This window comes from Perca fluviatilis, chromosome 11 (assembly GCF_010015445.1).
Source record: "Perca fluviatilis chromosome 11, GENO_Pfluv_1.0, whole genome shotgun sequence".
NCBI lineage: Eukaryota > Metazoa > Chordata > Actinopteri > Perciformes > Percidae > Perca > Perca fluviatilis.
In genome coordinates this window covers 23,249,301-23,276,792 of record NC_053122.1, presented here as the reverse complement: position 1 = coordinate 23,276,792, position 27,492 = coordinate 23,249,301, and the positions used below count along the sequence as shown (strand labels likewise).

The window sequence follows — 27,492 nt, the reverse complement described above, 5'->3', positions numbered from 1 at the left end:
GCCCCATGGTGCTGCTCTCACTAGGAGAGGGGAAGTTCATTACCTCAGCTAAATCAGAATTAGTCCCTTCATTTTGACGGGGCGAACTTCATTAGAAAGGCCCTTCCTTAATCCAGCAGGGAGAACTGATGAATCTACATGGGGGCAATAATTTGCTTCACACAGCACATTCAGCTACTTCCTCCACACTGTTTCCCCCCTTCCTTTTCACTGTCTATCTGGCTCTATGTACTTATGGTTACATTTTTATTAGATCTAAAACCTGAGGAAGGAAAACACCTGCATATAATTAACTAATGGCAGCAGAGAGGGTGTAAAGAATGAGTTATGCTGTTTGGAATGTCCCGTCTCCCAACAGGCTTGAGGGCCTCTGGAGCAGCCATGGCTGACTTGGCCGGCACTCAAACACAGACTGAGTGAGCGCGGTCGACAGCAGACGGGTCTGAGGTAACTATTCAGGATGATTATATGCCATGATTATGTTCTTGTGTTTTAAGATACACAAATCGTACTGTACTGTACATGTGGTTGTACTGTAGGTAGAATGAAAAAAAAAAACATAAGAATGAGTAATTTGCTGTTATGAAAGATAGAATCCTTACATCCTTTGTTTTTTCTTTTTCTTTTTCTTTTTCTAAATCACAAAGTTTTGCAAGACTCTCTAAAGAGACAAAGCTTCAGCAGTTGTCCAGATCCTTAGAACAAACTAAGCGAAGAGATGTGAATCGGGACAGACAGCCCCTGACTGCCATACCACAGCGCCTGGTGTCAAACAGATGTGCAGCTTGGCAGCTACGCTCCCCAGAAAACAGAGAGCCCACGGATTCCAGGGTGGTGTTGAGTCGTGCTGCCCTCCCCCCATCTCACCACTCCCCCGTCCCCCAACAGCCCCAACTACCCCACACTGTGCCCCTGCAGTCTCCCTCCCTCATCACCTCCACACAGGGGTCCCCTGACTGGTAATCTCGTCCCTCGAATGTGAAATCTCTGACAGCGATGCCCCGTGCTTTTACCCCCTGCCTCTGTGGCTGATGGGTAAATTGGAATGGCGCTCCCTGCTGGCGCAGAGAGCTCTGAACAGACAGCAGCACACACATGCTGAGGCACCCCTCGCACGCTCTGTCTAATATAGTGGACATGCACACTCTCTCCAAGCTGCAATATCCATGCACAGACACACGTCCACGCACAGATATACACACAGGAACAAACAGACATACACACAGTCACACATTCACAAAAAAAACATTATGGTCTGTTCGCCCTCATCTGCATAAAGATTGAATATATGATAAATAAACAGATACTAGGAACTGAGTCAATACATGTTCAAATTTAAATGTGCACCGTTTGGAATGGCTCAGCTTGGGTCCTTTTTGCAGAAACAGCACCTGATGCCGGTTGCCATAGTTTCTATTATGTGTACAATATAAGACAGAACTCACATAACAGAAAAACAGTGAAAACCGCAGAGTAAAAAAGCACATAGCTAGGTCCACAGCATGTATTAAAAGCTCTGCCGGCTTGGTGTTTTTTCACCAAGCATATTATAAAACTAATAAATACAATCAATCTATTTTTATTTTAATGTGGCCAGGAACCAGGGTAGGATTTCCCAGAGGGCTGGTTTAGCTGTCCGAGGCTTCCACTCCATCTATCTGTCTATTTTTCTACTCAGTCGATGCTCTGAAGCATGTGTGAACGGTTGAGTCCACCCTCAAATCGCAGGGACGTCCTGAAATAGTCAATGGGACCTGAAGGGGCTAAAGATCACTGCAGAAGAAGCCACAGAGGCCTTCCTGTCAAAGGCAGTGCTTTCAGGGGGCCAGGGGTGAGGGGGAGCCAGAGGGAGAGAGCCAGAGACATGACACACATTTCATTACACTTAAACCAACTGTGGGTTCAACTTAAAACCCGGATTTCCAATGGCGTCTCAAAGGATGGAGTAAGTGGAGGTATAAGAGAATGTTTTTTTACAAAGAACACAATGAGTAGGTGGACAAAGGCATGCAGCTGGACTAATTGCTTGGGGGCTTGTAGGAATATTTTTCTAAGTACTTCTGTTTAAAGCTTAATTTAGTGGCGTACGTCACCCTGGTGAACATTAAATGTAAATCTCACTCCAGCTGCAATTAGAAAGGATATTATAATCAAAAGTTATATTTCACAATGTTTGCATATATTTGTAATTTATCTAAATGTGTTTTTCTATGATTAGACACCGTCACACATTTCTTCCAGTTTTATAAATTCTTTAGCTTTTGTTATTTATCTTAAGGTGAGTGCAGCATCAGAAGAATCTCCTCTCCTCTCGTCCGTGTTTACTGCCGTCTGACGGCTCTGTTTAATTTCTGCCCATAAACACATGGGCCTTAGACAAGAGCGTAGAAAACAGTACTTATCCCAGACATGCCCAGAGTGGTCTTTTCAGCGAGAGCTCTTCTGGCCTTGCACAGAGACTACTTGTCCATTAAGACTGTCAGAGGATGCTCTCAGAAATGATAGGCCGTATCTCTGGAGAGGTCTACAGGGAGCATGCTCAGATGGGGGCTGGGGTTAAAGAAGAGTGAGCTGGATGGGTGTAGCGCAGTGGGCAGTCATGCACAGGGTTAAAAGGGAATCTGCGCACAGTTTCATGGCTTCCCAGTTTGGGTGTACATTGTCGTTCAGCGACGTACTATAAAGACACACTGCCTGTCATTATTGCTACATTATGGGAAATATAATTTGCAGCCTAACCTACTTTGCTTTACAAAGAAATGTCTATTTAAAATTCCTTGGAGTATTATCAAAAGGGCTATAGAATTACAAAACGCTATTATTATTGCTCGCTTGGGGGGAGCCCTCGCTCATTAAGCTTCTAAGATGTCGTGGGTTTTGATTATTCTATCAGCCTCATTCTCTTATTATAGTGACAAACTCCTGCTATTTTGTTGCCAATCTCCTTCCAGCTGTCACATCGTTTGAAAGATCACAAAAACCTTCAAACACACTTGTGATATGTCTTCAACGTCACCAGACATCACTTGATTCCCCCATTGAATTTGTAGGATTAACTTGAGGAAGAAACGTCTCATATTTCTTAACTGGTTGCTACGTCTGACATCAGAGTGTATGAGATTCTAGCATACTGGTATTGTCCAGGGGAGGGAACCCTCACTCAAACGTACAGCGCTCCTCCAAGTGGGACAGAGATGATTAAAACACACCATGGCTGTGACTGACAGACTCCCCACCGCTTCTAGAAGATGACATGTCTCCAAGTCACACAGCAAAGCAACTCCTCTAATTTTAACTCTGACTACAACACCAACCCCCTCTGTCAAAACCCACAGAAAACAGCCATGCTGAGATTCTTAACTACAATTAAAGTGATAACAACTAAACAGAGAAATAAGTTAAAAAAAAAAAAATACAAGACGGAGGGTGGAGACAAAAGGGGTGAGAAGGCGCCATTTCCCTCAGGTGCACACAAACAGCAGGAACCTGTGAGCTTGTGACAACACCTTCAAACATTTCTGTTACTTTCACAGAAATATCTGATGCTGATGCTCCAATGTGATGCTTCCGCAGCAGTCTTGTCCCAGCGCACATTCGACTTGGCAAGCTCTTGGTTACCAAAAAGAAAAAAACACCCTCCTAACGGAGTGTGTTTGACATTTGTCATGACAGGAATACAGTGAGAGGGGAAAAAAGAAAAAAGGAGTAAGAGGTGGGAGGGGAAGAGGAAAATGGAGGAGTGGCAGAGGGAGATCGATGTGTGAAATTGTACGTGTGAAGAAAATCATTCGGCATTCTTTGGGTTTGTTGCAGTTTTCATTTTTTGATGATAAGGAGGACAGAGGGGGGTTTCCTGTTATTGTCACGTTGTGTAGAGCTCAGGGTCGCGTACTAAATGATTCACAGAAAACGGAATCTTTTACATTGGCGTCAGCAATTCAGCCAGGCGCCCTTGTGGGGGAATTCTTTTTGTGTGTTTTTATTGAAGTCTGCACTGAGCGCGCCCAAAAGCTCTGACAGGGGGCCCCCGAGGGCGCTTGTCTTCACCTCCGAATCATAAGATGGAGAGACGAAGCTCCCTCTGTGCTCTCAATTATACCCCTCAACACCCCATCTCGCACACAGACTTGCAAACCTGCCCTCCCCACCCAAAAAATAAAACAGAGTTAGAGAAGAAAAGCCTTCAGTAATACAGTCCCTGTGGAGGGCTCCACGATCGCTTTGCGCTGCTGGAACAGCTGACAGGCTTGATGCGGCAGGTCCATTCCCTGCGGTCTGTCAGAGTTGGTGCTACAGCATGACGGTTAGTACTTCTCCAGGGATGTGACTCCTTTGCCTGCCCCTACGTGCCCCTCACATGACAGGCCCCGGCTCTGACCCATGGAAGCACTGTGGCTTTGCCCCAATTACTGGGGGTAGGTGTAACTCTGGGTTACGTGCCCCCTCATGTCTCTTCACCTCTCCCATTCTTCCCGGTGAATGGGAGACCCATCTGAGGCTCCTGGCACATTCAGAGGAGGTTGGGGGAAGGGGGCCAAAGGGGGCAGAAGGAGGTGTGGGTGTTGCAAGAAGGTTGGTGTAATTTGATCAGAGGGCACAGCTGCATAAACAGGGGTATCAAGGAATTTCTGTCTGCTTGATGGAATTGACTTTGCATGAATGGCCCCTCTTTTCCCCCCAAAATGGGCCATTTTCCACATGTCTCAATGAATATGACAACAGCTACAGCAATATGAGCGTAATACTGGAACTGCAACACCAACTAGGGGTAGTTTGAGTCTTTTCTCGAGCTGTGAAATTCTCCCTCTCTGGCTGTCTTTGCTAAAGACCTCATCCAAGTCCTGCTGCCTGACCTGTCAAAAGCAGCCCCATCCTCTCTAAAATGCCCAAACAAAATAAACCAACAACCGCTGGCAGGGTCAGAGGGCAGCTGCTCTGGGTGACTGGACTCTGGCGGGCCCTCTGATTGGTGGAAAGGGCAGTGAGTAAAAGGGAATCTTTTCAAAGTGAAATCTCCAGCTGATGGCTTAGAGCTCCACACCCCACAGTTTGTTTCGCTTGCTGCTGTCAGGAGTTTTGCCCGAGCCATTTGGACGGATTAGAAAAAATGCGGGAAGAAAAAACTCAACTGGGCAGATTGTGTGTACTGTAGGGTCTGAGTGATGGCTCCAGGACCCCTCGGAGAGTGATAAACCTTTGACCTTGACAGCCCCCTGTGGTGACCCCTGACCTCTGGCTTTGTGCCACAGACTCAGTGAGACAGGTGCAGGCAGGAGAGTGACCACACCCCCATTGTCGAGGCAAAAATCTCCCTCATCTGACCTACCTATCCTGATGGTCTAAACTATGTAGGAAAATAAAATCCATCACTAACCAGAAGAACAACATCTGATATTGCTGAGTAAATTAGTATTTACATGGGAAGCATGCAAACATTAGATTGTGACATAGCAGAATACAGTCACACTGCATTTACTAAACCAATACTGTAAAATCTCTATCAATAGATTGCTATCTGAAACAGCTAAAAGGGAAATGGGAGAGACAGGAAGAAACATAGGTAGGGGTACAAAAGCTCTACACAGAAGCAGGGTGGGTTTAAAAATGGATTTACTTCCATTTTTAAAAAAGCACTTTGTAAAAAAAGTACAATTGTGAATATTATCAAAGTGGAGGTGTGTGGTGAGTGGAGGCACAATGACACGTTACACGGCCTCGTTTTCGGCTGCACAGCGGGCACTAGCTCCAAGGTCGCGCCAGTCCGCGCCAGCCTTTCCGCAGATCCATTTCCACTCCCTAGGCACTTCCCTCATGTTGTTGGCCCAGTGATTCAGTGCCTTGCATTAAGAGCAATTCACCTGCCTCTGGCATCCCAGCGGCACAGGTCCCCTGGGGAAACCAGGTGGAGCATAAAAAAGTTCCACATATGGTAAAGTCAAGCTGCTCGGAGGCTGCCGAGTGTCTGCTGTGGGGATAGAGGCTCCTAAAAGGCCCAGCTGGTACTTGGAAAAGGGCTTCTGCATTACTACACCTCAGTGTCTGTTTGGGCTCCCCTTTGGAAAGTGTTGGCCGGTGTACATGACCAGCCATTTTAGATTTCTCCCTCTACCCTGCCTCATCCCTCGCTCCCTCCCGCCTTCCAACTGGTTCTGTATCCAATTGAACATTTGGTCCTCCACTGCTGGTTAATCAAATTCCTCCATCTGGCCCCCCTATCCCTGTGGAACACAAAAGGTGCAGCCTGAGCCCGGGTCCAAGTGCATATTGGGAGGGAGGAGGGGGATGGAGACAGGGACTGCCTACCTAACTTACACAGCCCAGTCAACTAGAGCAGGTAGAGAGCACGAGGCCAGGCCTGATCGTTTTGGGCAAACAGGAACAGCTTGGGACTAAGTATCAGAGCCCTGCTGTTCATATAGAGCTCAGGGACGGCAGTGGGTTCATATGACAGTAGGAGGGTTTTATGAGCTAATACCTCCACATACACTGTAGAATACAGAGTAGAGTGGAGCCTAAGTACTACTGGATACAACAGAAGGGAGGCACTGCCCTGACTCTGATGTTATTTAGTCTCCGTGGCAGTAGAGGGCACTGCTATTGGAAAACACTGCCCAGGAACAAAGACAAAAGGGAGAAAAGGGGAATAAAGACATTAATGGTAAAACTGCAAATTTGATTGTTATCTTCCTACACTGCTTCCTTGAGTTTAAAGTAGCGGTGTGTCAGAAACTAAGCAGTGTCTAAGTCTGTACTACAGATCAAAAAGAGCTATCTTAAGATATCACACAAAGTGATCTTTTAATCCCCCAGAGAGACTGTGCAGCCTTCACAAAACATCTCCTTAACTACATATTTATTAGATGAGACCTTTCAAAAAGCAGTCCTCCCGCACAGTTAAATAGGTCTTTTAAGGGCAGTCACTTTCACAAAATGCTTCCCTTACAACTGTGACATATCCAGCTGATCACTTCTGCTCTGATTCAGCAGGAGAACCTGAGGCGAGGTGAAAACGTGGACATGAAATGAGTCACAGATACGGAAACACATGGCATCTCAAGTGCTAGCTCTACCCGTCCATAACATCTATTGTATGATTTCTATTCATGTCCAACCATCCTTTCCCCTGCCAGGTGGCAAAACATGTGTCAATAATTAAACTGCTTTTACATAACAGGATACAGGAACACAATGCAATTTGCTCCCCATATTTCATTGGGCCTTTATGAAAGCACATGAGAGAGTGTAATTAATCAAACCACTGGAATATGTGAACGGCAATTTCCAGTTAATGGCACTTACAGGGATTGGGTCCCTTAAGCACCACGTTCTGTCTACCAAACGAGCGGGATTCATTTTCATCTTCATAGTTCAGACAATAAAACCTGGTGTGGATGTTAAAAAACACCCAACTGACATTAGGAAATCTGCAAAACAACATCAGATTGGGACCATGTGACCTGGTCTGCATGCAATATGCCTAGCTCAAGTTAAGGATGAATTGATACAGTCATATGTGTATGATTGGTATGCTTGGACTTCAGAAATTAAGATTCTTTTAAATGATCTTGCTTTGACCTCAAACCTGAGTGTATGTTCTGTATTCACTTAACCACAGGAGGCTAACCGCCTCCCAGCCAGGGACAGGAAGAGGATCATTCACTGCTTTTAGTGGCTTTCTGTGAGAAGATGGTCCTGGTCTAAATGGCACCCATGTCCCTAAAAGTGTTTCTCTCTCCCCCACATCTCTTTCTCTCTGCCTCTCCAAAGACTCCTCTAAGTGCAGCATCTTGTTTCAGTAATTCAGCCAGGGCAGAGACAGTGGAGAGAGGAAAGTAATCGATTTCTCTCTCATTTGGTTCCTCCTAGACTTGCTGTAAGGCCTCTTGGGGAGTTCTGGACTATTGGACAGGACAGTGTTATGGGAAAGAGTGTCATTGCGTTTAAGGTCATCGTTACACCAAGGTTTCATTTTGAGTGTATTTTTATTGGTGTGCGGAACAAAGTAGACAAACAAACAATGCTGCTGTCATTTCCAGGATGGCAGACATCAAGATATGCCCTCCCTTTTAATAACAGCATCGCCATTCTAAATGATAGAAAGAGATATCATGCACTAGAGCAATACGATCCACTGCAGAGATACCCTCTGAAAACTACTGCTGTGTACCAAGCTTTTAGTAAGGTCCATAGGTAAACCTTATGTCTATAAAAAGGCACCATTACTAAATAATTTAGAGGACATGTCTTTACTGTATGAATACTATTTCTGCTTCATGCTTCAAATCATCAAGAAGGAATAAAGAAAAAATGAGAGTGGAAAGAGAAACAGCCAAATGACATGGAAGATTGGGGTTGGAATAATATTATGCTTTTGAGTTTCACTGCAATATTAGACATCCACAATTCTAAATGAATTCCACCTATTTTTCTCCCATATTAAATACTGGCATTACGGTTCAGAACATCATGCAATACTATTTAGTTTGTTTGTATCACTGTAACATGGCTGCTTATAAAAATAACTTATTTTTTAAGGAACAGATGTGTATGTTTTTCCAAGTATATAATGTTGAAGTTCATATAGCAAATTCGAAAAAGTATATCTTGTATTTTAGAATGAAACTATATATATATATATATATATATATATATATATATATATATATATATATATATTATTTAAATAATTAGCATTAGCTAAAAAAACAGCAGGAAAATGACAGCCCATCTGTCCCCATAGATAAGACTAAGCATTATTGGGCAGTGCCAGTGAGGCCTCTCTTGGCTTTTCAGCCTCTCTACCTGGCTTCATCAACAGGTTTGGGGTTGGTTTAGCCCCTGTGTACAGTTCACATCTCCTCTATATTTGGGCCCTTTATGGTTTCTAATCATTCATTCTGTGTTTCAACTCCACGCCAGCCTGCTAAATTCTTAATAACAGTCAGTACCTCTCAGGTTGAGCTTCCATTCATTTACATCTGATTGAGATATTCTAGCACAAACCAATTAATAATACAATACAACTACCTGCAGATCTTTGCATGTATTATTTTCAAAATAGAGACCAATCTCGCGTGTCATTAAGAGTTGGGCAGCTGCAATACAAACAAGACAAATCTATCTATTGTTTATTACCTCCTCGGGCTTTTTACCCAGAGGGCAGAATAAGAGAGGGAGGGGCAGAGGTCAGCGTAATTACCATTCACTCCTTCCTTGGAGTCAGACAGTGCTAAGACATGCGTTGGCAAATTCCATGGCAGCATCGTATATCACATTACCATAAAGCCCCAAAGAGCTAACCTTTGTTCAATTCCATTTGATTCTAAGAGAGGAAACAGTCTCACTGACAGCCTCATCCACCCTCAGTGTTTCATGAGTTTAGTTGTTTGTCTTTCAGTCTTGTGACTGCTCTTGCTAAAGATGTGCTATTCCAAAAATAAAGCGCCAGGGGACATGGGGGATCATTGAATCATCCTGGGTAGAATATCACATCATCTGGAGAGCTTCAAGGTTCAATCTCAAACTCTGCCTGAGTAAAAAGACAGTTGGTGTTGAAAATAATACACTGAGTTTAGCTCCAAGTCACCCTATAAACATGGTCTAATTCAATAATTGTATATTTCTATGGTTGCTGACATTCTGATTAACAATTACATTGATTCTATTTTCTTCACAATAGTGTGCCCTAAAATTCACCTGAAAAGCAATCTCCATTTTGGCCTCTGTTGACGAACAACAAAGCGCTTGCATTTTCAGCATCAGTACACTCTAACATGCCTGTTGACTGAAAATGAGAGCACCAATGCTGACAGAATGTGAAATATTGTTACTGAGCAGAGGAGGCTTAGTGGCGATGTCTTCAGTCATGCTTAAAACCAATGGCTTTGGCTCTCAGTGGCAATCTTTAGGTGCCGCAGAAGGACAAATGTCGCTACATAGGATGAAAGAAATGTAAAGATGAGAAGGGGCAAATTGTACGTAAGCAGAGAGAAACGCATAGATGTGAGAAATGCAGACAACATAAACCAAAGGAATAAAAACACAGGAGTGGGCAAAGAGAGCGAAAGAGAGGCAAAGTGGAACGATTGAAAAATAAATAAAGTAAGTAAGAAAGAAAGAAAGAAAATAAGAAAGAAAGAAAGAGAGAAAGAGAGAAAGAAAGAAAGAAAAAGAGATCTGTGAATTTCCCCTTCCTCCCCTGAGACCCCCCTTGATGCCAAGCATTCATCATCCAGCCTCTAATATCAGTTATTCTGTGGCTCCTCTGCTTACAGCAGAATTAATTTCTGCTTTAATTACTCTCATCGGCGGAATGCTGATGAAGGAGAGGGACGAGGCATTCTGGGACTCGGGCCTCATTCCACCGCTTTAATTTGAATGAATTCCACCCGGAGACGCTGGCAAACAACTGGCAGCCGAGCCCCGGGAGCCACTCTGGGACTGCGCAGAAGAGCTGCAGCCATGGCCCCCACCAACCTAGCTACCTTGTGTGTGTGTGTGTGTGTGTGTGTGTGTGTGCTTGTGTGTGTTTTACTTGCCTGTGTGTATTATGTTGAGCGCGTTGATTGTGCGCAAGACTGAGCGTCGAAATGAAAAGGTAGGGTTAGAACACACAAGACGAACATAGGAGAAAAAACAGATTGATGGGTTCAGTGATGAGTGTGTATACAGTATGTGAGCATGTTCATAGTTTTTGTATGTGGGCGTGTGTGTGTGTGCGCGTGTTTGCATTCATATAAATGTATTCAGGAATATGGGGTGAGAAAGTAGAACTGCAAACGAGAGACAGTGAGAACAGATCCATATGGACACAAAACATATGAAATATGAACAACATCACTGACTGTGTAACATAAGTGTTGGTTGGAGAGCAAAAAACATTAATAGTTAATTTGATTATTCCAGATATGGCACATCATACTCTACAACAAACCCCCAGTCTGTGTATCATACAAGAACTAGCAGTATAAAAAGGAAAACTATGAAATGACTGTATGAATAGGAACAGGCTGTGTGTGTACGATGCACACAGTCTACAGTATGTTTGCATAATGAAAACAACTGTAGAAACAGTATAATATCACAGCAACCTCGTCAGAGGAGCAGAAAGAGGGGCCATAATTGACTTTTCTCCAAGCCAGCTTGGTAGTTACAGAATGTAGCATATTGGATAAGGATTGTGATTGATTATGTGGGTCTGCCATAGCGATTCGTTTGATTAAATGTAACCATGGGTTTCTTTTCCAAGTCCTAATGAAGCAGCAATTTGAAACTGAGAGACTGGAGGAGGCAGAACCAGGCTGCCTTGAGCCCCACAACATCTATCTGTGTGTGTGTGTGTGTGTGTGTGTGTGTGTGTGTGTGTGTGTGTGTGTGTGTGTGTGTTTGAGTGTATGAGGCTTCATCACACAACATCCTGTCACTGTACCTCTTTTAGAATACAATAAAGGTGAAGAATTTTGTAGTCTTTTTGATTCAATCAATTAAGACAACTAAACAATAAAAAAAAACTCTTATATATATATATATATATATAAATATATCTTAAATTTTATGCAAAAAAAGTCTTTCTGCTGCCAGAATAGCCTGACATAATAGCAAGAATGGAAATTCAGTGACAAATTATGTGGCATGTATCTCTGCAGGGAAAACACACATTTCCCCTCACAGCAGAGTAACATAACTATAATTAATATGTATGTTGACATTATATATGAGGAAGATACAATCCGGGGTGAAATCACTTGAATTCACTCAGCGCATTTTTATCGTCATTCCACATAACACAATTCATCTACTCCAATTTTATGTTCTGAGCCATCCCTGCTCCAGTTCAGCAGAGGGCAGGGAGGTAGGTGGGTGTGCCCTCCACTGACCCTGAAACCTCTGGACAGGTGGGCGGTGGCCTACGTGCACTGTCCGTTTTGGCAGCAGCTCTCTTCCACTCCCCGACAGGGAGCTCAGGCCATGATGAGCAGCTGGGTCGCAAACACTAAGCACATTAATATCTTCTTAATGATAATAATCATTATGGCATAAGCACCTTCCCCAAAGTGGGAAGGCTCACGGAATGTGCCAGAGTAGCATCGTCGTTAAGGTAAAAAAACGGAGATGAAATGACTCTTTTAATGGGCAGCAACTTACAGCCACCAGTATAATGCAGACACTAATGTAATAATGTGATAATGAGATACACCGAAGACATTAGGGAAGCCAAAAACTCAATGAAACCAGAGTGAATGAATAAATAAAATTTGTACTTGAAACTTGGGTTGACACAATTACCACTGCAGATATTCATTATACATACTGCATGCTAATATAGACTTGACTGTATTAGAGATATATGTTTTAATTAGTACAAACTATCTCTCATATTTCAAGACCTTTCTGGAGTTACTGGAGTACGTCACCACCTTGTGTGCCGGTGCCTTTGAATCCATGAAGTGCTACAGCATTTCCCATATACTCGCCTCATTTATTATAACTGTCAGTATTCACCTATCATAGACCATTATGTGTCTCATCCGCATTCATTATTGAAGCTAATGATCTGTTGTCCTCTCTGCTCCCCATTGAAAGAAGACTACATTAAAAGTCTCTTACTAACTTAATTAGTAATTATAAATGTTAAAGATTAATCAGAGAGTGAGTGGCTTAAGGTTTGCGTCTCTAGGCAGCGGTGGGACAAATGGAGAGACAAAGAGGCCATGTCACTTCAGTGTTCACAGTCCACTGTCATGCTGGAAATGGAACGAGACATATGAAAAAATGGAAGTGTGACGATTTTATCTCTAGTGAATGTCAGGTGTGTTTTAGCACTGTGTTTGCACATTAAGAGACACACAAAAATACAACAAAATATTATTTCAAATTTAAAAATGTGTCATGTATACAGTGAGAGCCTATGTGCTTTAAGCAGTCTTAAAGATACAATTCTTCCAGCCAAATATAGATTGTTGTTTCTTTTCTATAATCTACAAGCACTACTATAGTTGATATAATGCTGTTACAGGAAGCAGCATTTAATATGGTAACCTATGATGCATGCGGCACTCACATTATCTCTTTCTAACAAGATGGAAATAGATCCCCTTAATTAAATCCTGGGTGTACACTAATTCCTTACTAAATCTGCACCTCTCAGACAATTCCACATTAGCAGCACCATGCACTCCAGTAAACATATAAGCACTGATATCAACATTAAACCTTAATAACTAATAATGCTTTCATCCAGGGAGTTCCTGTGTGATTTCCATTAACGTGGGGGGGAATCGCCCAGGACCATCTCCCTGTTTTCCGGAGCATGTTGACGTTCAAGCCGGGGGGTCGGTACTCTTGGTGCAGGAGGGAAAACAAGGAGGAACTTCAGCTGTGCTGAGTTGTGGGACGGAAGAGATGCAAATTGCATTTCTGCCTGAACTTCAACCATATGTGTAAGAGATACTGTTTAAATACAAAAAAATCAGTCAGAGGAGAGGCACAAGGCGCTAAGTGAACCAATGAAAGAGTAAATAACAATGGACTATAGCAAAGATGAGCAAAGATTTTACAGTAACAACGATGGGTATCCATTTCGTAGTTCTGCCCTCTCTTTTAGAGGAGAAATGCCGGTGATTTGACTGTTGAGCAGGGAGTCCTATCACACAAGACACACAGAGTGGGGTGATGGTGGGGGGCTGGCCAGTGGCCCGTAGCACCTGAAACCTATTAGAGAGCTTTGGAACATTCCACAGGGTTCTTCCACTTTGGCCAGAGGGCATCGTAAAGGTCCTCCTCACATAGAGCGACTCAGACGCCGACAAACAACTAGCAAGGTGAAACACTAAAACTAGAGTCTGGTATGGAAGAGCGTGACATCTGAGTATTTATATATATATATATATATATATATATATATATATATATATATATATAGAGTAATGGTGGGATTTTTATTTTGTTGCTTCCAACAGATCCCTAACTTGCCTGTGGTCCCAGCTGAAATGAGAAATGTGGTCTAAAGGTAATGATAATATTTTCTGCACTTTGATTCACAAGGTGTTTGTAATACATAAGGGAACACTGATTAAAACATTTACCGTCGGCAAGCCAAGCAAAACTATTATCAACTTTTTATCAAATGGTTTGCCATCTGGACTTAAAACAGTAGGGGCCCAATAGTGCGCTGACACTAAAAACAAACATGCATAAACACACACAACCTGCTGCCAAATTTCTTGGAGATAGCCTTATCTTCTCTGCTATGTGTGTGTGTATATATGTGTTTTAGTAGTACCAAGGCCCATCTCTTTGGCTGGATCTGTGTCCATGCCTCAGTGTTATGCTCACTGGGTTTCGCTCTATGGGTGTCTGTGGCCTCTCCTCTGGCCGCCCGTGTCCATTTGCTCTGCGGGTATGGCAGGCCTGAGCTGACAGATGGCCGCCCCTCTCCATTCCGCTCCAGAGTAACACAGTAACTGGTTTTTCCTCCGCCGTTGACCTTGCCACAGCCAGCCAGCAATCCAGGCTGGCACTCGGCCTGTCGAACAGGAGGGTAATGAAGTCCAGCGCTGCTCACATGATTATTAAGGCTTTGACGCTGGGGGGCCTTTCAGAACCCTATCCCCCTCCCCTCTCCTCCCCTGTCTGCCATTCACACAGCCAAGTTCGATGAGGATAGTAATTCGTTACATGGTACTTTGTAAAACCACCAATGGGCATCATAAAGAAAGCTAAAACTTTTTGGTGTACTCTTTTGTAGTCTGTTTGTATTCTAAAACAAATCTCTCTACACCTATGAAGCATACTTAACAATTTTGAGAACAACATTGAGACTCTTTCCTATTCAGTAGCAAATGATAGCTACTGGCGTCCCAGCATGCATGTCATTCCAAAAACAAACTAAGTAAGAGCCACCACACAAAGTTAGATCAAATCTGTCACACTGCTATTGGTGCTGACAACTTCTAAAAGCAATGCAGTTCAGCAGTAGCGCACCACTTCACTCTCCCTTACCACAAGCATCTCTAGGCACGCTTGGAACCCTGGTCCCATCAGGGCCAAGCTGGGAATTGAGAGGTGTAGGTTGCAGCTCTGACCTTTACTAAGGCAGGACTGTCTGTTTGCACTTCTCCCATAAGCCCCCCCTCCAGTCAGACTGCTAAGCAACCCCATCAGACCAGGGGTGCGCATGCACCTACGGCCTTGGTGACTTCTCAGAGACCATGGGGAAGTGGAGCAATGCAGAGGTTAATTCTGATCATCCAGTATTTATGGGCTTCACTTTAGAACAAGGGTTGGCATTAACACTCTAAAGGAGACATCCCTCCTGTATATCAATAAAACATAGCCAGAAGCACAGGAAGAGCCTACCTTTATTCAGGTCGCCTAAGTCCCTGACTAGACTTGGATAGGAGGTTTCAAAAAGTACACCAGTGATTCCTTCATTAGATGGTATCTTTAAATTCAAAGACAAAATGTAGGATTTATACAAATCTGTAACATTTTATCTAGCTTGTGACATGTAGGGTTTGAGGTAATCATTCTAAGGCATAGAATGATTAGCACAACAAATGAGCACAGCTCAACCAATCACTGAGAGGAATTTGCCCCGACATCACCATGGTGACATCAACCTACCAATTGTAATGCAGTAAGGGGCAGCAAGTGTTCGCTCAGAGTTTGTACAAACAGGCTGTATGAACTGAGAGCATCAGATATTTTCTCACATGTTGGCCTAGTCTGTGGAGTGTGGGGAAATGTCAGGAAAATCAATAGATAAGGACCACATCAGCCTGAGCTTGTCTGGCCTAGCAACAGAGCATCCCCATGGTGATGTCAATTACCCCTGCTTTACAACAAAAACACCGGGAAGAGCAAAACAGTCTCTGCAATGCTGTAAAACTTTTAATGCAGTCTCCTGGTTACATTGAGAACTTTGTACAAAACTTCTTTTTTTGTTTTCCATCCAAAGAGGTGTAGGTAACACAGTGAATGTGAGAATCTTATTGATAGCTCTTTTTTTTTGCAGCTCACTCTGTTTTCTATTCTCCTCATGGAGGCCACATTAGTCAGGGAGAGGTATAATGTAACGAGCAGTAAGGTGCGCATAATTGCATATTAGCAGCAACACACTTGGCTGCACGGGAGGTGACTGCGCTAACGAAAAGAGAGGCATTATTAATCACCAATTAATAAAAGCAGGCAGATATCACACTCAGTATATGGCACGCATGGATTCCTTTGTTTCCACTGGCTGGTCCAAGCCTGTTCTCTTATTTATTTCATAAGATTGATCCTGTTCCTGTGCCGTGTTGTCTATTGAGTTCTGACTCTTATCCAGCCCCCTAGGAGTCAAACAAGGAGTGTTTGGCCATGTTTGTTAGCAGATTACATGTGTGTGTGCTCTATGAATGAGTCCCAGAAACTAAGGGAACATCAACACACATACCCAATCAAAGAGGATTATAAGAAAAGAAACAAAGAAGGAAAATACCAAATTCTGTTTATGCACCAGGAGAAAAAAAATCACTTAATAGAGTAGTAAATGTGTTGCCACCAGGGCAGAGACAGTGATGGAGACCATGTAATCAACAAACACTGGCCAAGTTGCTCTAGGGGCCCAAGACAAGAGGATATGTGTCAAGGATAATTTGCGGCCTTTAGCAAGAAACAAAACAAGTCTTCCAGCTTCAAATACTGTTACAGTGTGCCTCCTGTCTGTCCCCCCACTGACAGCCAACACAGTATGTTTTGCCAGGTTGGAGCACGATTAATATGAAAATGTGAGAGCTACTGAGGCAGAGGAAAATGGAGCGATAGTGGACTGAGAGAGGGGGGAAAGGAGAAAGAGAGAACAGAGAGGAGGAGGAGAAACTAGAGGAGAGCTAAAGGCCTCTCACTCGCTCTCCTCTCTAGCTCTGTAACGGCCCACAGTGCCTGCTTCACACAGAGCGGCCAGCTGTACAGCAAATGTGCCTTTCCCTTTCCGCCCCCGAACCTTTCCACCCCTCCAGTGCCCCCCTCTGCCTGGGCCGACCAGGCCACCGGCTCCTCTCTGTGAGAGAAGGCTCCTCCCTGACTTGGCTTCAAGCTCACTGCTGTCACCAACCCAAAAAATCCGTAGAGGTGACCCCAAAAACACTTTTCTGGGATGTGGTTTGGTTTGTTTGTTTACCATTGTCCTTCTGAGCACTGCCACCTTGGCAATAGCTGCTTGGAATGGACAGGAGTGAGATGAGAATTGGATTGAAAGCAGATATAACAGGAAAGCTAAAACCCTTTTCACCTTTTAAACCCCTTTAAGACAGAGCCCACACTTCAAAACATGTCAGGGCTCTGAAAATCCACACAGGGACATTTGAAACAGTGCGATAAATGGGCCAAACGTGCCCCCCATGAGGCTCCAAATGTCATAGTTTACAGTGGGGTCAAAGTGAAGCAATGGGGTGGCATGATGGCATGCTGATAAAACCAAACAGGCTTTTGTGTCAATGAAAGACCTTCAAAGGTCCTCTTAAAAAACACTTTGTAAAAGCATTGTGATTTAAAATATTTTATTTCCAATGCAATTACTACAGATCAAGATGGCAAATTGAACTGCATGACAGATTGTTGTTGTTTTCTAATCTCAAAGAAAAATATAAATAAAAGGTTTGATAGTGACTGCAGCAGCTGAAAGCTGTATAAATCTGTGTGTCTCTAGAGAAAAATCGGACACCCTCAATTCTGTAAGTGAGCCATGCCAAAAAAACTCTAAACTAAAGAGTGGCCAGCTGTCTTCTGGCCTGCTATTAAATTGCTCCTTGGATGGTGGCGATATCATTTTTTTCTCCATAGGAGTATCACACCAGGTCCCCAAACAGAGAGACCAGCTGTACAGCAAATGTGTACTGATCCATCTGGGCCCTAGCAGGCTGCGGCCTCCATCTTAAAACACGTGGGGCCGTTCACAGGCTTGGCTTGGGCTGGTCTGCAACACACCCCTCTGCACCCATGGCCACCTCCTTCCCTTTCATTTACCTCTATTATCATAGTAAATGTTGAGTAGCTGGGCAACGGAGCTGCGCTTTATGTCTGAAACAGGACCCTCATCGTTTGAGTGTAATATCCGTGCATCAAAATGTGCTGGCAGACGTACAGAAGAGGCAGCCATGAGCACCTCCGACCGATCGGAGGAGGTGAGGGTGGAGGCTGAGTGCACTTGGTTTAGGGAGACTATTGCATTACAAAGGCAGCTAATATGGACTTGTCTGGGTGAGACAGGCTCAGGTTTTGTTGTTCCATACACTTAGCACTATGGTTATGTCACGGCACATCACTATATATAGAGTTATCAGTGTGAACTGACACCATGGAGCGGGGCATGGATGAAAACAACACCCCTATGAATCCAGCGTCTGCTCCATTACCTACGCTAATAACGCTGACAGCTGAGCGGAGATGACCCCAGCCCCCTGTTTCCCCTCTCCTGTGCAGATGGCCATTAAAAGGAGAAAGTGTCCCCTTTTTAGTAGAGAAGGTATTTAGAGCTTTTCCAAATGAGTATTTTTTTTTTCTTTCTGTTTTTGGCCCAAATTGGCTTTGCAGTGATTACAGGCTGGATTGAATTTAACCCCATTCTACATTAAAAGAGACCAATTCTTCAGAAGCTATATATACTATACCTCTTCAGTCAAATATGTTTTCTTTAATCGATTCGGTTTCATATTTGTTTGTTTGTTTTACAAATGCAGATACTTTTTGACAACTTCATATTCCTACCAACATTTCATTACAATGAGTTTTGTTTTCTCCATATTTTAGAAATCATCAAACGAATGCATCTAACAGAAACCCTTTTGAGAAGTCTGATGAAACCTGTGATCATGTTGAATACAAAGCAATGGCATATCAGAGAAGTAAGACATCAGACAATAACCCAATCACCTATCCTCCTGTTATCTTAAGCTGTCTGAATTCCACTATTATGGGGAAACTGTGTGCTTGTGCGGCTGACAGACATAAAATAACCAGTAGGGGGGTTTGTTTTCTACCCTCCCAGTGTGCTCCGTGCCTGCCTTTGCGAGAGAAAGGACTAATGCTGGCATGGTACTGTATTAGGCACCCCCAGTAGAATAGTGGGTGAGCAGATCGCAAAGATGAATACAAAATACACACCTACACACTCTCAGCTCGTCTCTCTCCTTTGCAAATACAGCGAAGCATCAAAATCACAAATCACATGCTTCTGATTGTTTATGCACAAACAGTGGGTCCCTGATAGAATTGCCTACCGGTCCTGATAGAATTGCCCACCGTGTTTAAATTCACCTGCGCCTAGAAGCGTGTCCCAAACAGAGAGGCGGTTTGGTTCCAGATCAATGAGTCTCTCTCCCACTGAAGACAACAGATAATGCAGTGTAATGAAAGAGCCGCCAAACGAGCTGAATAAATGAATGAATAAAGGAACGTGAGACTGGAATTCAGACGCCTACTTACTGCAGGCAAGACAACCTGTTTTCCAATTGTCTGTTCTCTACAAATTATTCTGCCTGCATACAAATGACAACCAAAAGTAAAAAGACATTTTGAAAATGTGGAGGTTAGTCTTACACCAGCACTCTTTCTTTAGAAATCTTGTGAAAGAAAATGAGAAATTTGGAATACATTTGTAATAAATAAGGTAATAAAATCAAATATCCATTTTTTCAGTTTATTTGACGTCATTAATGCAGCGAGCATGAAAGTATTGTATTCAGATCTCAGTCATCAGAACAGGCTACTTAAGTGAGGAGGCACAATAAACAAACAAACAAAATAATGTACAGTAGCAATGTGGAGATTTTTCAAAAACTATGGAATAATATTTGAAATTTGTGTTTGAATAAAATCTGTTTTGGTATTTTAATATTTCAATAATCTGTATATTTCCACTACTTCAAACTACCTCCATACAGAGTGGTTTGAAGTGGAGAGATTCTGCTCCACAAGCATGCACACGTACTATATTATACCATTCACATGCATGGAGAAATGAATACGATGGCTTAATAAATGCACAACACTGGGGATGCAGTTGATGGTCAAAATATTAAAATAATTCCACCTATTTGGTGATGTGATCCAGATACTTGTGAGCCTGAATGAGACAGGGTCAAATATTTTATTACATATATCACACCAGTCCTTTGTATGTGATTCACCTTTTTAAAAAGTATAAAAAGACTATGCCTGAAATTTTTAAAATAGTATCAAATCTAGTTGTGAAATTTGGTGAAATTCCTGTAATGATTTATAAATTGTTTCGATGATGATCACATAAAATCATTCCCTCTAACATTTAAATTGCACACCTAAAAGCCACATTGATTAAATGTATGCTACAATGTAGAAAAAAAAACATATTTACATAGATATTACACAACAAGCACTGTTTTTATGACTTTGTTCCAGTAGTGCAACAGAGACCATAATGAATGAAACAAAAAGAGTTATCTCCTACCCAGCATGTGGTTGGCCACATGGACTTGGATGTCCCATTCACTGTAGAACACCATCTGACATTTGATGCACTGGTATGTCTTCTTCTGGAAAATAAGACCAAGAGGAAAGGGATTATTATAATAAACTTTAGATAACAAATTATATTTCACACTAGAAATCACTTTGTTTTACCAATTTAACACAACAATACAAAAACAATTGTGAACCTCAGCATATTTCAATGAACTATTCAACCCCAGTGTTTCAATACAACACTAATTAACAATACCTCTTCAGTTTGTGAGGGACTGGCTCTGGGCATTGGGGACATCTGGGGGGTCTTGAGCTGCCCGCTGTTGCTGTCCCCAGCCTGTTCCCGATGCACTGTCTGGACATGGTTTTGCAACTCTGCTTCAGACTCAAACTTCACATTACAGCTGGAGCATCGTGTCTTGGCAGCGGTTGATGAGGATGTGGAAGAGGATGAAGATGAGGAAGAGACAGCTTTGCCTTTCCCGTCTCCAGGGCTAAGACTCTCCCCTTGGATCCATGCGGCTGTAGTTGTTGCTGGAGTGGTAGCTCCACCATGATGCTGCTGTTGCCTTCCTCCGTTTACTGTTGGACTGGAGCTCTTGGAGCCAGCTACTGTCACGCAGGATGCACAGAGTCCGTAAGGCAGTCCGTTGATGTCCAGCTTTACCAGGTCTTGTTTAGACCGAAAATCTTTCAGGCATGAGGCGCACTTGAAAGGTTTTTGGATATGTTGTTGCTGCTGATTATGAGAAATTATATTGCTGCGGCCCATGGGTTGGTGGTTGCCGGACATAGTCCCTGTCTTTTGCATGTGGAAGGTACCATGGATCTTGAGCTCCAATGTAGAGGTGACTGTCTGCATGCACACAACACAGCGGAAACCTGTCAGGGAGTTCCTCAGGTCAGGGTGCATCTGGCAATGCTCCAGGAAGTCCTCCTCACTATGCAGTGGCATCTTACAAATGCGACAGCTGCCTGTGTCCAGACTTTTGCTATGGGTGACCTTGTGCTCAGTCAGGGTGAGCAAGGAAGGGAAGCGCTCCCCACAGATGGGGCACATATAGTGTTTGACAGGTCCAAGGTGGGTCTGCATATGTTCCCTCAGCCCAGCATCAGAGAAGAAGGTGCGGGAGCAAACATTGCACTTGTGGTTGCCCTTGATCATTTCAGCTTTCCTTTTCATCATGGCACTCTCACCAGGGCGTATATTGTGGTCCCTCAACTGGTGGTTTGTGAGGAGTGAGTCCATGGTGTAAGATGCCCCACAGATGTCACAGCCATACATGGGGTCTGCAGTGTCCACCTCTTCCTCACTTCCGTCATGGCTGTTCTGAGACTCCACCACAGGTCCAACTGCTGCCCCTGTACCATGACTGTTAGTTAGGAGACCATGTAGCTCAGCATCTTCTTTAGGTTGGCCTTCCCCACCACTTGCAGTAGAGCCATTGGCACCACAGTTCTGTGCCTTTCCCTCAAACACACAGTGTTTCTCCCTCAAATGCTTCTCCAAAAGGACGATGGCATGGAAGGCCTTACTGCAGAAGCGACAGTTATACTTCTTGCTATGGGTAGTGATGTGGCACTGCAGCTCCACCTCTGTGCCAAAGGACTCCCCACAAAAAATGCAGCGGTGGGCACGGCCCTGGTTTTCCAGATGGCTGTGTTTGACATGTAGCTGTAGGTCAGTCTCATGCCTGAAGTCCCAGTTGCAGGAGGTGCAGCGATACACCTTTTTCTCATTGCTGTGCTTTACAGCCAGGTGGAGCTGGGTAGACACCTTTGAGTCAAACACCTCCTGACACAGAGTGCAACGAAAGAAAACAAAGGTATGCATGTCAAGTAGGTGCTTCTGCAGGTCATCCACTGAAGTGAACTGCTTGTCACAGCTCTCACAGATGTAATAAGTGGAGGTAATAGTAAAGTGAATTGTCACATGCTTCAGCAGGGACTCTTGGTTGGGGAACTCTTTGTTGCACTGTGGGCAGGTGAGTTGAGGCTGCAGGCCATCCAGATGAGTTTTTAGGTGAGTCTGGAAAAGGTCTAGACTGGTATACTTGGCTCCACACTGGTTACATATGAACTCACTGGTAGTGCGTGAGGCTGAGCCACCTTGTTTCAGCATGGTGTGTTCCACAGATATTGGAGAAGAGGGGCTTAGAGTGCGCAGGGATTTCTTCCCATTGTTGATGTAGTTCAGTGCCAGTGGAATGTTCTTGTGATTCTCCTTGATGTGCTTGTTGAGCTTCAGAACACTGTTGAATATGGGAGAATTGGTGCAGTACGAACAGGAGTACACCTCTACTATAGACTCCTTGGGTGTTACAGCCAGAGGAGAGTCAAAGCGCAGGCTTCCCCCATCACAGTGAGTCTGACGAACATGCTCCTCCAAGGTAGCCTCTGTCAAGAACCCCATGAAGCATTGGGGGCAGAAGAAGGCATTGCTCTCCTTTGCCACAGGACTGGGAAAGCCGTGGGAGCAGCGAATGTGTTCCTGGAGTGCGTTGAGGTCACTCAATACCTCAGGGCAGAAGTTACACTGAAGAAGGGCATCAGGCAAGCTGACCAACAGGGCAGCATGGTCTTCTGCATTGTGGACCTGCTTAAGATGTTCATTTAGATTTAATAAAGATGGCAGAACCTCCAAACAAAACTGGCAAGTATGAGCCTGCTCTGGCTTGTCCAGATGCATGGTTCGCAGGTGAATTTGAAGCACAGCCAAACTGGAGAATACTTGCTTGTTGCAGTAGATGCAACTGTAGGAGACCTTAGGCTGTTTGGAGGCACGTCCTCCCATGTCTGATGTGTTCTGAGCAGCCCTCTTTCTCCTCCCCCTTGTCTTGGGCACAGGTGGTGCTGTCTCCACCATTGTGGAGCTGTCGACAGAGATGTTGGAGTCAGGAGTGGTGCTAGAGACAGAGGTGTAGCCCACAGTCAGCAAAGAAGGGCTGTTGCTATGGTTACTAGATTCAGGGAGCTGGTGGATGTCCATGTGAGCATAGAGGTCCTCAACAGACAGAAAGTGCTCAGAGCAGATAGCACAGGTGTGGCCCTTCCTGTCTCGGCTGTGGGCCTGGTCAATGTGGGTCAGCAGGGTACCCTCGTCACTGAAGGGCTCATGGCAGTAAATGCACTGCAGGGTGGCACCCAGGCCTCCATCCTCTGATGGAGAGCACTCAGGGTGGCATTCGGCGATGTGCCTCTGGAGCTCCTCTGGGACATCAAAACCCTCTTCACAACGACTGCATTTGCGAGTTTCTTTCAGCTTCCATTCATCAGATCTAGAAAGGCTTGAGCTGCTGCCGTCTTTGCCCCTTTCGTGTACTTGCATGTGGCCGTGGAGAGAGCTGGAGGAAAGGAAGCCTCGGCGGCACACAGGGCACTTGTGGGGTTTGTTAGAGGCGTGAGTTTTCATGTGGATTTTGAGGTGATCACTGCGGGAAAAGGCAGAGTCACACTCTCCGCAGTGGTACTTCTTATCACCGGTGTGTAGCTTCACGTGTCGATCTCGACTGCGCTTGTGCTTAAACAAGCGACTGCAAAAGGTACAGCTGAAAGGTAGTTTATCACCGTGGCTCTGTTCGTGTCGCTTGAGGAAGCTTAAGCGGCTAAAGGACTTGTCACAGAACTGGCATGGGTATGGCAGGCCAGGGCCCCCTTCATCCTCCCCAAAATCATAGTCCTCGCAGTGTCCTGGAGAAGTCTGATCCTTACTGGAGGGAGATGATGCTGGCCAAGAACATGATGGGTCATCCTCAAGATCACCACCGTCTGAAGAAAAAAACAGAAAGAAAAGAAAAGAGGGAATCAGTGGTAAGTCAATAGGAATAAGATGGGGAGAGAATAACAGAGTGAGCAAGAGAGGTGTTTTGTAAGACTTAGCAACTCATTTGTTTCACTCTTTCAAATAGAAAAGGTGGGCCACCGTGGTGTTATTTGTCGTAGTAATAATAAGGTTGTGGTGAATACATTTTGAATTCTTTGCAACTTAGACCATTTTTTCTTCAGTGGAAATAATACCTCTCCTTAGGTGTTATCTAGAAAGTTACACTTAAATATGCAATTTAAAGTATAATTAGAGAAGAGAATAAGTGGAAATACTTTTACCACAATTAACCTTGTATGAGGCCATGTAATGGCTTAGCCCACTGTGACTCAAAACACAATCTCTTTGACATTTAAAGCTAACACAAGACAATGAGTGTACTTTAGGACGTAAGCCCGGCATGAGGTAAATTAGAACATTTCTATTATTCCTGAACAATTACTAGAACATATTTGAAAAATAAGAGCCCTTGAAATGACCTTAAGACAAGAGAAAAAAAAAAGGGAAAAGCAGTTTTCAAGGGTGAAAGAGAAGATTAAATGTGCAATTTAGACCACAGCTATGCATAGCCACTAGGAAGCACCCACTGCAAAAAAGGATGATTTTCATGAAACATGGGCTTTTCAGAACATCAGTCAATAGATATCAGATTATAGAATATGCATTATTATCATATTTGTCTGTGTGTTCTGCGCTAAGCCGTGAGGCAACTGATACAGGATGGATGAATGTGTCGTGTGCTGATGCAGAGGAGAGCACGAAGGGGACAGGGAAACGGATAGAGGAAGACAACCGAGTGGCTAACCATCTTACTCAAGGACAAGCAGGTGCAGAGAATGACCGGTGAACACCAGTCCACTGACAATGCAACACCCATTTGTTTTACAATCACTTTAATGTGTCCCTTTTCAAATTGCTTCTTTGCCGACATTCCATTCCCCTGGTTCACTACACAGTGATATGAATGGAAAACACAGATCACCACTTTCCAGAAGTTCAAAAGGTTACAGACCACTTGTTCCCGCTGCCGAATTCTAAGTGCTGTGAACTTCCTTACCTAAATAAAACAAAGTAATCCCAACCCCTTCAGAAAAAAAAAATTGTGTCAAAAGGCCAAAACTTGGAATGGGAAAAACAAGAGGAAACTGCAAAGATTTATGAGAGGGACGAAGGAAAAGCACAAGCTCTTTCCAGGATCCAACCTGTACTCTCCTTCAGCTGACAAATCTAAATCTCTCTATCTCTCTCTCTCTCTCTCTCTCTCTCCCCCATTCTGTTGTTTTTACTGGGAGATCTGCCCTTTGTCAGGATATCATGCCCTCTCTGAGCACTTACCCCCATCAGGGCCTATCTTCAGGAAACAGATGGGGTCGGAGGCCATTCCCTTGCCCCTCCAAACTGCTGAAAGCGGCACATTGAGAGCCCACCTCCACACCGTGGCCCTCCCGGAAACCTCCCACCCCTGGCAAGGCGCCCACTCTGCACACACATCTAACTCAAGAAGCAAACCTTGCCGGATTTACTCGCTTTATCTCTCATACATGTCTCAATGTTTTCTCTCTCTCTCTCTGGTTTGAGGGAGGATGGGTGACTCAGTGCTATGCCCTCCTCCACAGAGGGGGCGGATCTGCCCTCACTCACACTACCTCCCAGGGTATAGGAGAAGAAGACAGTGCAAGAAGAATGACCCCAGCCAATGCCTTACAGTCAAACATATTGGCTTGGAGACAATAATATAAAACAAACAAATAAATGGGCATGTATACAAGGCTAAATTAAATTCTACTGTCTTAAATGAGGATGTATTTGCCTTAAGACATTACGAAGCTGTCAGGACAACATCATTCAATTTTTTTTGGTTTGTTTACTCGATGTATATTATTTATTTAGTGCCTCAGCTCCAATAACACACATACATAAAGCTGTATCTGTGGGGGACATGTGGGCGTCGCAAACATTGGGCAAATAGCTATGTTAATATTAGGTTTGTGAAATATTACAGAAGCTGCTGTATACTAAAATAATACCTTTTTACAATTACAGTAATAATGTAATTATTTTGCCTCTGAATTGCACCTATTATACTATTCAAGGTATCATCAATTTGTCTAAAATATGTTGTATGTGTGCTGGACCAAAAACTCAGAATTTCTGCTTTCAGCAGTCGCTTAGTCCTTTGTGTTACTGTATTGGCCATCAAAATGCCTGATTAAAAAAAGAAAAAAATTAAATCTGTTTTAGAGCATTCAGAGCTAAAACTAAATTTTAAGTACAATTGACCCTCATAGTCAGACTTACTACAGTTTCTCTCACACGCACACACTCGGTAATATACACACAAGAGAGCACACTCACTCACTCACAGTAACAAACATATAGATGTGCAGACATACATGTACACATAGCATACACAGATACAAGCGAAATGGCCAAAACAAGTGTGTGAACAACTGTAGATGAAAGAGCAATCTTCCTCAGGAGACCTCAAGAGGAAACAGAAAGAGAGACTTGTTTTTTTCCTTCTTCACCCAGACAAGAAATGCCCAGGCCTCAGCAGCAGCCTGAGTAAATAAAAGAGCGGGCCTTACTTCCCTGTCTCTCGGGCCGGGGGCCTGTGCACGCCAGCACTCTCTGTGCTGCTGCCAAAGGGGATGCTGGGGCCTGAAAAACTACACCCTGCAGCTGAAGGGCTGTCTTTGTTGGTCTGCCAAGGCCTTCCTGAGCATCCTCCAGCCAACAGCCTGTCACGTCCTGGGAGGAAGACCTCCATCTTAAGGCCTGTCCCTCTCTGGGAGTTCTGTCCCTACCCCCCTCTTTTAAATGTCTCCTATATGGAACAAAACAGCCTCATTTGGAGAGCTCCTATAGGGGATGGCATAAAATGTGCCATAGTCATATTTACTAGTAAGATATAAATTCAGCCTTAAGCTGCAGTGCATGAAAACGTTTTTAAGAAATAAAGAAAAGAAGCATAGCTTAGTCAAGTTCAATAAATCCATATATGTAGGGTTAATAAAGACATTTGAAACAGCTTTATACAAATTAGTGTTTCTTTTTCTTCTTTTTCTGCAAGTAACCAGTAAAAATTCCCCCTTCACACGCAGGTCTCAGTTTCCTCTAAGCCAGTCTGAACTGCTCTTTGTGCACCACTTCCTCTATGTTCATTTATAGCACCCTTTCCCAGAGTA

The 27,492-nt window shown here is 43.8% G+C and overlaps 1 protein-coding gene across 8 annotated transcripts in view; it reads right to left on the bottom strand.

Annotated features, from left to right (window-relative positions):
• The window catches only part of LOC120568373 (zinc finger protein 521-like), a 90,292-nt gene that overhangs the window by 25,997 nt on the left and 36,803 nt on the right, over positions 1-27,492 (bottom strand). For 5 of the 8 annotated variants that reach the window (XM_039815864.1, XM_039815865.1, XM_039815859.1 and 2 more), the window contains 3 exons: positions 20,738-24,249; positions 20,468-20,552; positions 20,072-20,104 (listed from right to left, as the gene is read on the bottom strand). In XM_039815864.1, the coding sequence (XP_039671798.1) occupies positions 20,072-20,104; positions 20,468-20,552; positions 20,738-23,893 (3,274 nt within the window). In that variant the 5' untranslated portion in view covers positions 23,894-24,249. The remainder of the gene's footprint in view (positions 1-20,071; positions 20,105-20,467; positions 20,553-20,737; positions 24,250-27,492) is intronic. The other 3 variants (XM_039815861.1, XM_039815863.1, XM_039815862.1) reach the window with 3 other exon arrangements.